The 12,854-nt window shown below is 44.7% G+C and overlaps 1 protein-coding gene across 1 annotated transcript in view; it reads right to left on the reverse strand.

Moving 5' to 3' along the window:
- LOC309564226 (alpha-2-macroglobulin-like) overlaps positions 1–12,854 on the reverse strand; it is a 289,760-nt gene that overhangs the window by 72,270 nt on the left and 204,636 nt on the right. Inside the window, exon 19 of the mRNA XM_082268853.1 lies at positions 10,308–10,434. Within this exon, the coding sequence (XP_082124979.1) occupies positions 10,308–10,434 (127 nt within the window). The remainder of the gene's footprint in view (positions 1–10,307; positions 10,435–12,854) is intronic.

A 12,854-nucleotide genomic window follows, 5' to 3' on the forward strand; every position in this document is an offset into this window, starting at 1 on the left:
GAGCATGCTGACAGTAATCAGCCATATCCAGCCTTGGAACTAGATGGCATATCACAGAAACAGGTTGGTCAATGGCACTCAGGACTTGCAGGGTACTTCTGCATTGATTAACTTTTTCAACCCAGGAACTTAGGGTTCTTTAACACCACAGAGATGAAGGCTCCATGCATGTGGCAGCACAGTGGCCTACTTCTAATCTTTGTACACTTTGCAACAACATTTTCAAAATACAAATCCACTTCAGTAACATTTAGAATAGAAAGTTAGGGGTAGCTCCTAATTGTCTCCAGGGAACTCTACGTAGCTTTGCGGAGTGGAGTTGTGCTGCCTGCCACAAGTGGGTGTAAGAACACGACTTTGATCGGAAAAAAATTAGTGTGGGGGTCTCCCCAATCCAAACCAGGCTCTTAGGTCTCTATTATATGATAAATAATTGTCAATGTCTAAATATAATTTTATTAGAATGTTGACTTCTAGTTATATATGTTTATGCTTTTATCATGGTATTACTATATATTCAAGGAATAAATCTAATCAACACAGTGGCTTAATGGTTCGTGCTCTGATTCTAGCCACAATCAGCGCATGGGTTCAAATCCTACCTATTACCTCCCTAAAGTTTCTACTACTACTACTACTACTACCACCTACAGTTTTTGCAGTGCTTTACAATATGAGGGCAGACAATACAATTCAATACAGGAGGAATTAGAGGGCCCTGCTCATTAGAGCTTACAATCTAGAAGGTCAAGTGAAACAGCAGGCAATAACTGTGGGGGATGAGCTGATGGAGAAAAATATGATTTTTGTAAGATCTTACAGTAAAATCTTTTTCTCTAAAGTCCGTCGACAGACGCAGCCTCATCTCCATTAGCTGAGTGGGTTTATGCTTCTCCCATCAGGAGTCTAGGCATAAAAAAAAAAAATTTGAATACACACACCCAGGGGGCTGTCCCTCTCAGCATAAACCCCCACTGCATGAGTAAGCACATCAGTTTAGTTTATAGCAGTGAGAACAAAGAACCAACCACAAGCAGAGGGGAGGGTGCTGCTTCTGTCGATGGACATCAGAGAAAAAGATTTTACGGTGATCTCCATGAACTGAGTAGGATGTCCCAAAGCAGTAAAGGCATGGGAGAATGCAACCAGACAGTAATGTCAACTCCAAAAAGGCTAAATGTAGCCAACCGGGCAACATGGAGCTCAGCCAAATAACAGGAGCTCATCAAGGTAAAGGACCCCTAAGAGAATAGCAAAAAAAACCTTCTCTCACAAAACAGCAGCCTGTAAAACCTTGCGGTCAAAGGAGGCATCCGAAGATGCCAACAATCCACCTTGTAAAATTTGGTAAAGGTGTGTACAGACGACCAAGTCGCCACCTTACAAACTTGTACAACCAAGGCCTGATGGCAAAACGCCCAAGAGGCACTTAGCACTCTAGTAGAATGCGTCTTCACAGGGAAAGGAAGAACCTGACCTTTGATGGAATAAGCCTGAACAACCGTCTGCCAGATTCATCTCAAAATGGTCGCCGGCGGATGCAGCCAAACCTTTGCAAGGACCGTCTGGAAGGACGACTTCCTGAAGGGCTCAGTAACCGCCAGATAAACCCTAATTGCCCGAACCACATCCAGAGAGTCCAAGGTAACTTCCTTGTGATGTTTAGGCTTAGGACATAAGGAACGCAACAAAATGTCTTCATTCAGGTGAAAATCCGACACCACCTTAGAAAGGACAGATTAGGTCGGAGGACCACTTTTTCCCTGTGGACCACAAAATAAGGCGAATGAGAGGACAATGCCGCCCACTCAACCTTTTGCGGGCAGAAGTGATAGCCACTAAGAAGGCAACCTTCTGCGACAAAGAAAGCATTCTCAAAAGGAGGCTTTTGGAGAATGGACAAAACTAGATTAAGATCCCATGGAAGCAACAGGGATCACCTTGGAGGGGCCAGATGACGCACCCCCTGAATGAAGGTGCAAATCAGACTATGCGTAGCCAACAGACGTTGAAAATAAAAAGCTAAGGCCGACACTTGTCCTTTGAAAGTCAAAGCTGCTCAACTCCTTTTTTGTAAAAAGGCCAAAACCCGAGCTATAGAAAACAAGCGAGGGTGCAGCCGCAGTGATTCACACCATGAAATGTACAATTTCCACGTACGATGATAGATCTTCCTAGAGGTCAATTTCCTGGCCTTCAAAAGGGTAGGAATCACTGAATTAGAGAAACTTCTATCCCTCAACACTTTGCTTGCTGTTAAAGCCAGTCATCATAAAGCAGGATTGAAGATCGGTCCTTGAGATAGCAGATCGTCCCGCAGAGGAAGACGCCATGGAAGATCCACGACCATTTTTACCAGCACTGCGTACCAAAACCGTTGAGGCCAGTCTGGAGCCACTAGAATGACCGGTATGCCTTTCATCACCACCTGGCGAAGAAGCCTCAGCAGGAGAACGAGCGGAGGGAAAGCATAAATCAGACAATGCTGACTCCAAGGAGCCACCAGAGGGTCTGTGGCATTGGCCAGAGGATCCCGAGACCAGGCCTCAAACCTCTGGAACTTTTCCTGTTGAGGCGAAACGCAAACAGATCCACCTCCAGAGTCCCCCACTGGGCACACAGGAGATGAAACACCTCCAGATGCAGGGGTCACTCCCCCTTATTCAACACCTGACGACTTGCCAATTCGCTTGCCAATTCTCCACACCCGGGATGTGGACCGTGGAAAGAGTCGGAACATTGTGTTCCACCCATAACAGATCTCAGCCGCCTCCTTGGCTGCCAGGGCACTCCTGGTGCCCCTTTCATGAGTGATGTAAGCCAAGGCTGTGGTATTGTCCGACTGGACCCGAACTGGAGAGCCGCGTAGCCAACTCGTCCAGTGAAGCAGACAGAGCTTGATCACTCACAGTTCCAGGATATTGAATGGCAAGGAAGACTCTTCCATCCCCCAAGGTCCCTGGGCACAGAGCTTCCCCAGCACTCCACCCCAGCCAGATAGGCTGGCGTCCGTTGTAATCACCGACCATAACACCGGCAGGAAGGACTTGCCTTGGCATAGGATAGGTGACTGGAGCCACCAAAAGAGAGCCAACTTTGTGAGATGGCTCAACCGAATCTTACGATCCAAGGACCGAGAATCTCTGTCTACAGCTGTCTTGTGTGAGATTGAGAAAAGAGGACTGCTTTGAAGGTCGAGACCACCAGACCCAGGGCCCTCATGCAAACCTGCGAAGAGGATTGCTCGGTCTCCATCGGCAACATGACCGCCCCTTGCAACTTCTGAAGCTTGTCCAAGGGAAGGAAGACCCTCACCATCGCAGAGTCAAGGATCAGCCCCAAATAGGTGACACGCACAGACGGAGTCAGGGCAGATTTGGTGACATGGATAATCCACCCAAATTCCTGCAGGGTCCAGATGGTGATGGAGACGTGGTCCAGCAGGTCCAAATGGGAACCTGCACGCAACAGGAGATTGTCCAGGTACCCCACAATGGAAATACCTTGGCGACTCAACAAGGCCAGCACAGGGGCCAGGATCTTGGTAAAAACTCTGGGAACAGAGGCAAGACAAAAGGGTAACGCCACAAATTGTAAATTCTCCTCTGCCACCACAAAGCAGAGGAATCGCTTGAATATGGGGACGTGGAGATACGCATCTTTAAAATCGATGGAGGCCAGAAAATCCCCCTGATTCAAAAATGCCACCACCAACCAAATGGACTCCATTCAAAACTTTTGCACCCGCACAAAGCGGTTCAGAGCCTTGAGGTCCAAGATTGGACGCACTTTGCCCTCTTTTCTGGGCACAGTGAACAGGCTTGAATAGAAACCTTGTCCTGCTGGGAAACCTGCACCCTCACCCCCTGAGCCAGGTGATCTCACACAGCCTCCCACAGATCCATCCAACCCCCCCGGAGACAGGCAAAGATTTGACTGAAAAAACCTGTTCCCTGGCCGGGACTGGAATGCGACCTTGTACCCGGAACAAACCAGGTCGTGAACCCAATCATCCTGAATGAAAGAAGTCCAGAGTTCATGAAAGAAGAGCAGACGTTTCCCCACCCCTGAGACGGGTGAGGGCACCCCTTTATGCTGAAGAGGACTTGTCTGTAGCATCGGACTGACGGGCCTTGGTCTTGCCCCAGGGATTCTTCAGAAGTTCAGAACTTTTTTCTTGCGCCCCCGAGGCATGAAAAAATTGTTTGTGAGCAGAAAAGGAGGGACCCTGCTTAGCACGGGGCAGCTTACCCTTGGAGGATTGAGGAAGAAGAGTACTCTTCCCGCCAGTCAGTCCTTTGATCAACTCATCCAATGAGTCGCCAAACAACCTGTCTCCCAAAAAGGGGAAATCAGCTAAGGGTTTTTTTAGAAGCTTGGTCAGCCGACCAGTTCGTCAACCAAACCATGCGTCTTAAAACAATACCCACAGCCAAAACCCTGGCCACCAGGGAAACCACATCCATAGACGCATAACACAGGAACACCAGAGCCTGGATCACCTGGTCCAACAGTTCCAGCAGTGGCGGCTGGTGCTCAAAATTTTCGGGGGGGCGCAAACAGAAAAATGAGTGACCAGCGTGCCCCCAATCAATGCAGAGTGCCACAGCATGCCCCCATCAATGCAGAATGCCACAGCATTGCCCCCAATCAATGCAGAGTGCCACAGCATGCCCCCCAATCAATGCAGAGTGCCACAACATGCCCCCCAATCAATGCAGAATGCCACAGCCTGCCCCCCAATCAATGCAGAGTGCCACAGCATTGCCCCCAATCAATGCAGAGTGCCACAGTGTGCCCCCCAATCAATGCAGAGCGCCACAGCGTGCCCCCCAATCAATGCAGAGCGCCACAGCGTGCCCCTCAATCAATGCAGAGTGCCACAGCATGCCCCCCAATCATTGCAGAGCGCCACAGCATTGTCCCCAATCATTGCAGAGCACCACAGCATGTCCCCAATCAATGCAGAGCGCCACAGCATTGTCCCCAATCATTGCAGAGCGCCACAGCATTGTTCCCAATCAATGCAGAGTGCCACAGCATTGTCCCCAATCATTGCAGAGCGCCACAGCATTGTCCCCAATCAATGCAGAGCACCACAGCATTGTCCCCAATCATTGCAGAGCACCACAGCATTGTCCCCAATCAATGCAGAGCGCCACAGCATTGTCCCCAATCATTGCAGAGCGCCACAGCATTGTCCCCAATCATTGCAGAGCGCCACAGCATTGTTCCCAATCAATGCAGAGCGCCACAGCATTGTCCCCAATCATTGCAGAGCACCACAGCATTGTCCCCAATCATTGCAGAGCGCCACAGCATTGTCCACAATCATTGCAGAGCGCCACAGTGTGCCCGCTTCAATGCAGTGTGGGCTCCCCCCAGACCAATGCACTTGGCGGTGGCTTCTCTTCAGTCCCGGCGGCGGCAGCTTTTCCTCGCTCTGTCCCCCGGCGCGTCTCCATGAGTCCTTCCGCTCCCGCGTCCTCCTCGGCCAATGGCAAGGGGTTTGCCTTGCGGCCAATCAGGGAGCGCGTATCGGACGCGCTTCCTGATTGGCCAGGAGGAGGATCGGTGTGGCAATAGCGAATTTTCATTCGCTATTGTCACATAATGGGTGGGCTCGGGACGCAGTGCTCTGCGCCCCGGCTCCACCCTTTGCATCGCCCTATTAGAGCCTCTGGCTCTAATCAGGTGATGTAAAAAACAAAATCCCCATTAAGCTCCATGCGTCCGGCGCCCTGCATGCAGATTAGGGGGCCAGACGCATGGATGGGGGGGGCGGCGCCCCTGCACCCCATATACACCATCTGCCACTGAGTTCCAGTGGAACAGTCTCGGGGTCCAAAGACTCCTGCAACCCCCTAATCCATTCCGTCACCATCTGCGAAACCAGTTTCAAAATGCAACTCGCCAGCAAGTGAAGATGGTGGGAAAGGGATTCCACCCGCCTGTCCACTGGATCTGTAAAAACTGGGGAATCCTCCAAAGACAGAAGGGTAGATTTGTTCAATCTGGAAACAGGATGATCCACTCTAGGTGGCACCGTCCAACATTTGGAGACCTTTTCAGCAAAAGGATACCGGCGTTTAAAGCGTTTTGGCACCACTAACATGTGCTTAACCTCCTGCTATTGGTCATTACCGATATTGTGAAAGGTGTCAGGACAAGGGAAAACCTTGCCAGATTTCTGGGACTTTTGGAAGCCAAAAGCCAAACCCATCCCTGCCGGTGTGGGCTCATCAACGAATTTTAAAGTATCCCTTATTGAAATAATCAGGGCTTCCACGCTGCAGCTGAAGAAAACAGGTCCTCTTCACCATCTGGCTGCGAGGACAGCGACCCCTCAGGTAGGGAGGCGTCCAGGGTGACTCCATCAGCCTCTAAATCAGAGGACAACTTCCTAGAAGGAGAAGGCAGTGATCATTTACGGCTATCAACCTTTTTCATGACTAAATCAACTTTAGTCACCAGGCTTTCCAGTGCAGCTAAAATCGAGGCCAGCGACTGTGATCCAGACTGTCCGGGAGTCGCGCAAAGTGGGTCTGAGGGTGATTTTCCAGCTTGGGACTCCATTATGCAAATCGCAAAAAAAATGGAATACTGTCAATTTAAGAGCGCCGATCGCGGTATCCATCGCCAAGCGCAGCGTTCTGCAAGGGACCCCTTTAACCCAAACGGATATCAAAAAGGGTGTGTATTATGCCCCCAAGGACCCCCCAATTACGTTACCACCTCAGACACTCTTCCTCCAGAATCCATCCCAGCATGAGAGAAAAGCAGGAAGTGACCTCTGCACTGCAGCAGGAAATGACCACACAGGAAGTGATGTCGCCTGATAGGGAAGTACTGCTGAGTATAGCAACACAGCTACACAAAGATGAACACCTATACAAAGTAATAGGAAGCCGCAGGGAAAATGGCTGCCCCATACAAGTCTATAGGGAAAAAATGCATTGCCCACACTTAAGATGGCGGCGCCCATGGCTTACCATGCAGCTAGGGACTGACACATACAGGCCTCAGGAACAACAGGGACAAGCAAGCCCAAGGTATCCTTTTACCTCCCCCCCCCCCCCCAGAATGCCGGAGCACTCCAGACACACAGTCCCCGCAGGGAGAGGGAAGGACACACAAAACCGGGGACCGGGCAGACCAGGGGGATCTCTTGGGAGGCACAAATCCCATTATTTCCAGGGGAGGGCCCACATCCCCCCAAGGCCAGCGGGGGCAAGGGGGGTACATTTACTCACCATACCATGGACCGGGTGGGTTCTGCTCCAGGCAGACTGCCTCCCACCCGAAGTGGGGGTGCTGCCAGCTGATGGGTACGCTGCGACTCAGGGCGGTCCAGGTCGATGCATCCCGTTGAGGCATCTGCTCGTTGGCTTGTCCCCCTCCGGACCAGGGGGCACCGTCGTGGCTATAACCTGCTCACGCTCGTAGGCCAGACTGGGGAGACCATAAGGATCTAGATTATCCAGTATGAAGCCCCAGCCAGGTATCGTTGCTTGTAGATCACCAGGAAAATTCTTCCCTGAACACTAGCTAGCAAGTAAGTAAAGAGAAATAAAAGAAAATATTCTGAAAAGAATAAAAAACTGAGACCAGGGTCACAGCAGGAAACCTAGTTCTTACTGCTTCTCTAGGCAGAAACAAACGGATGTGCTGAGTCATGCAGTGGGGGTTTATGCTGAGAGGGATAGCCCCCTGGGCGTGTGTATTCAAATGTTTTTTATGCCTGATGGGAGGAGCATAAACCCACTCAGCTCATGGAGATGAGGCTGCGTCTTTTCGACGGACGATAGAGAATTACCCAGAATATAAAGAAGTACCATGATTACAGAATGAACATATGTAAATAGAACTGAATGAATTAGACTTTGACATATATAAAAGTAGAGATATAACTCTTACATCAATGATAATAATATAAATATCAGCAAAAGAAGCAAAACAAGTAACATCTACTAATTTTTGACGATTTAGCAACGATATTGCATTTGTATTTTAGGGGAATATAGATTCTCTTGATCTATGTTCATCCATTAATCATGGTACTACTGTATTTTATAACCACATTTGTGCTCATCTCAATGGCTTAAGTGGGTAGCACACCTACTTAGCAAGACTCACACCATGGGTTCAAATCCCAACCATGGTATCACCTGCTTTAAGCAGCATAGTATGCTGAAAATAAGCAAACACCTAATTGCCACATCAGCATGGTAATTTGCATGCTATGGTATGTTATTTCGCAAAATTATTACTGTGTGGAAATAAAATAATCAAACTAGTGAACATGCAGGGTGTTAGCATGGTTAGGGTTTGAACTCATGACCTAAGAGCTTTTTGCTCATGAGCGCAGACCACTAAGCCAATATGGCATTAGACTTGCATAATAGTTTAGTATGATTAAAGAAAGAACATAGAAAATGAGAACTCTATAGTTGCCTAAAAAATAAATGTAACATGAAAAAAAAATTAACATATAACAGCTATGTAACTGTAAATAATAAATACATGTAACCTCATGGAATAGCAGACATTACTCTGTAATAATCATTCAGAACAGCATTCGTTAGCAAAAGAAGAAAACAAGCTATGCACAATACTGTAATTGTAAAATAAAAAAATAGCCACACAGGAGGTAGAGCACACCCCATATTTATTAGCATACATGTACACACATAATCATAGCTAAATATTGCAGTCCAGTTTCATATAGGAAACTCGTTGGTAATTGCCAGTGATGGAACCGTGACTATGTCAATTTGGAATTTCCTAATGCATATTTGACTATTTGTGCTCCTACTTTTCCGTTCACTTGTTCACCTAGTTGAGATCTCAGTTGCTTTAATTGTGAATAATTAAATGTAGAATTACTATTTCTTCTCCTTATTCTTAGTGAACTAGGTCCCTGGTTACGGTTTTTTGGGTTCTTTTTGGGTTGGTTTGGGGCCCTTTTATATTTACAGAATGATGTACTGTTTACATTTACTTTTGCTGAAGAAAGCTGTTTGTTTGCTTGACTTATGAAAAACAATAATGTTTTATTTTTAAAAGTGGCTGGCTGGTGTTCCAGGGAACCCCCATGTTAAACCATGCACAATTTGCTAACAAATTATCATGTGTAAATAAAAAGGGTTATGAATTGCGGGTGCCTGCCAGTGGAATTGAACTGTAACCCATGTGGGGATCCCCAATCATTTTGTTAATGAAGTATTGTACATTGTACTTGTGGTTCACAAGCCAGTATTGGGCATTCAGACAACCATCCAACCTCAGATATAAAGTAATAAGTAGAAACTTCATTCTGATTATGAAGTCACAAATAGTGGAAGCAAATCCTGCAATAAAAAATACTGCAAACTGTGCATCCGAATCAATCCATCTAAAAGTGCCACACACACACAAAAGGGACCTTCAATATCATAGCATCATACAACTGCACCTCAAGTAGTGTGGTGTACCTCATCCAATGCAAAAAATATAACAAAGGATCTTATGTTGGTGAAAAAAGACAGAAGTTGCAAACAAGGATGAATTTGCATAGATACACCATTAAAGAACATAAAGAAGATGAGTTCTGCACACCTGTGGGACATCATTTCTCACAACCGAACCACACACTGGGAGATCTCAATGTCTTAGTTCTTAAAGGGAATTTCAAAACTATTCAGGAAAGGAACAATTTTGAACTAAGAATGATATTTCTATTTGACACAAAAGATAATGGCCTAAATTTAGTCTTGGTTTTCTTACTCATTATCCAACAGTTTTTCTGTAACTGTCAACCCCCAGTCTAAAGCTCATCCTCTGTCTATAGCTCTCTATCTGTCTTTTTAACATTCTGCTAAAATTTTGTGAATTCGTACTAATTGGACCTTGAAGAAGGGGACATACTACAAAACCTTGTCCTGAAAAATTGTATGTAGGTGCAAATAAAAAAAGTATCACAGACAGTACTCAGTTGTTTCTATCACAAGTGCACTAATACGGCTACAATCACCTCAAGCATTAATTGCATGGTAATTAGTATTGGAAACACTTTTAAAAAATTACAGGAACCCACTGAAACCAAAATGTCCACAAAATCCTATTCTAAAATATTGTCTGTCACTCCATAAATATCCCCCACCATTTCTTGCTCATGGGTAGAATGCCTGGTAGATTCATTTGAATGAAAATAAATACCTTTATGCTTGTTTACTTATGGTTCACTGTAGAATTTGTTGCCCATTCCATATCAACAATACTGGTAAAACAATCAACGTCTAATATTGGATTGGAAAATTCCTTCTCACCCAGTTTGGTGGCTTTCAGGTTCCAGTAGAAGGTTTTGCTCTCATCTGCACACAGGCAGCTGCTGTAGGTACAGTCTGTACAAGGTGTCTGCTTTAACTCCTTTGTGGGTCCCAGCGTGACTTGAATCTGTCAACAAAAGGTATGTTAAAAAAACTATAGTAAACTAAACTGTACACATTGGTGACTTCACTAATACTCCAAAGCTGATAGTTATTTCTGGAAATCTGGCAATTTACTAACAATATGGGGTTTTGTATGTGTATTTCATTTGTTAAATTGCTCACCTGGAGTTCAACCTAAATAACGATTGTCAGTTAATCAGTTTATAATAGAAATACTCACAGGGACTTTATTAAACCAAATAAAAGACCTACAACCCCTGGCAAAAAGTATGGAATCACCACTCTTGTAAAATGTTCATTCAAAACTAAACAAAGACATGCCTCAAAACTTTTTTCATTTAACATTTCATCCTTCTGGCTTGAAAAAACACTTAAAAAAGAAAAAGAAAAAAAAAAAAGAAAGAAAACTGTTGTCAATTGCAACTGTTTTTGCAGATCAAGCAGAGGAAAAAAATATGGAATCACTCAATTCTGAGAAAAAAATTATGGATTCACCATGTACTTTGCAGTTCTAAAATAAACATCTGCATCAGATTGCATCCTAAAAAAATGATGTCATCATTACCAAACATCATTTCAATTGATGGAATAAGAAAAGTGTCCAAAATCTCAACATTTTTTGAAGATTTAATGACTGCCATCTCACCTGTACCTTTACCTGACATGCAACCCCATATCATCAATGATTGTGGAAATTTGCATGTTTTCTTCAGGCAGTGGTCCTCATAAATTTCATTGGAACGGGACCAAAGAAAAAATTCTAGCATCATCACCCTGCTCAATGCAGATTTGTGATTCATCACTAAATATCACTGTCATCCAGTCATCCACAGTCCATGATTGCTTTCTTTAGCCCACTGTAACCTTGTTTTTTTTTGCTTAGATGTTAATGGTGGTTTTTGTTTGGCTTTTCTGTATGTAAATCCCATTTCCTTTAGGCAATGTCTTACAGTTCAGTCACAGACACTGTCTTCAGTTTCTGATCATTTATTCCTCATTTGTCTTGTTGTGCATTTTCTGTTTTCAAAGCATATTGCTTTAAGTTTTCTATCTTGACGCTTTGATGTCTTACTTGGTCTACTAGTACACTTACCTTTAAGAACCTTCCAATTTGAATTGCACTAACGAAAACCATATATCTCCTTTGCATATCACACACTCTCAGATCCCAAATGCATATAGGTCTCTCAATCCACAGTGGATGTCCTTGTTTTCAAATGGCAGAAAAAGGAGGATGATCCCCAAGGTGTTCCGCATTTCTGGCAGTAAAGAGACTTGGGGCTTATTCTTCTTTCTCTGCCATTTGAAAACAAGGACATCCACTGTGGGTTGATAGACCTATATGCATTTGGGATCTGAGAGTGTGGGTTATGTAAAGGAGATATCTTAAAGGCACAGTTGACTACCCTATAATTTGAGGGTCAGCAGGATTTGGAAAGTAGATTTTAAAGTTTACACTGTGATACTGCTTAAAATTTTTATCTTTGCACTGAAGTCGGTGTTGGTATTCTTCTCTCTCTCTTTTTTTTTTTTTTTTTTTTATATAATTTTTAATTTATAATTTTTTTAATATTAATTTGTCAATTCTACAAACATCAGAAGTAAAAAACAAGATTTCCTTATATTACAACCCCCCCCCAAGTCCCTCTTCCCTCTGCTCCCCAACCCCCTTACATTTACCCCAGCCCACCATTGCAATCCTGCCCATCTTTTCTATATAGCTCTGACATACCATAATCTTACTAACTCCGCTGGTCTTTCCATATAGTCTCTAGTTTTTTTAAAGTCTATCCACTTTCTCCACTTATTTGAAAAACTGTCAACTTTCTCTTCATCTCTGCTACACAGATATTGCATATTGTGTATATATTCAACTCTGCCACACCATTCCCCTACAGTAGGGGCTTCTATTTCAAGCCATCTTTTTGGTATTGTCCCCTTCGCAGCATTAGGCAGGTTTGGAACTATCGAGTTTCTATAGTGCTTTAGGGGTCTATTTGTTTTATGAAATAGGCATGTCCAGGGATCATCCTTAACATTCTCACCCGTGATTTGATTGATAAATTGTTGTATCCTTAACTAATATTTCCAAATCTTGGGACATTTCCACCATACACGAATCATTGTGCCCACCAACTGACAAACCCTTCCAACAGAAGTTTGACTTCTCCGGTTGACAGCGATGTGCTATAACCGGTGTTGTATACCATCTCGAGAGGCACTTATAATTCATCTCAATGGTATTCACGTCTTAATGGTATTCTTCTCTATCTTTTTGGATATATTTATCTTTTTTGGACACCTATGATTTGGACATTTTTTTGCTGCTGCACTGTGAGATTATACATGTTACTTCATTTGACATGCAAATCTATGCATTCTGGAACGCATCTGAACCACGTCATATTTGCATCAGTGTGAACC

Source organism: Pelophylax lessonae, assembly GCF_965119305.1.
Source record: "Pelophylax lessonae genome assembly, chromosome: 9".
Classification (NCBI taxonomy): domain Eukaryota; kingdom Metazoa; phylum Chordata; class Amphibia; order Anura; family Ranidae; genus Pelophylax; species Pelophylax lessonae.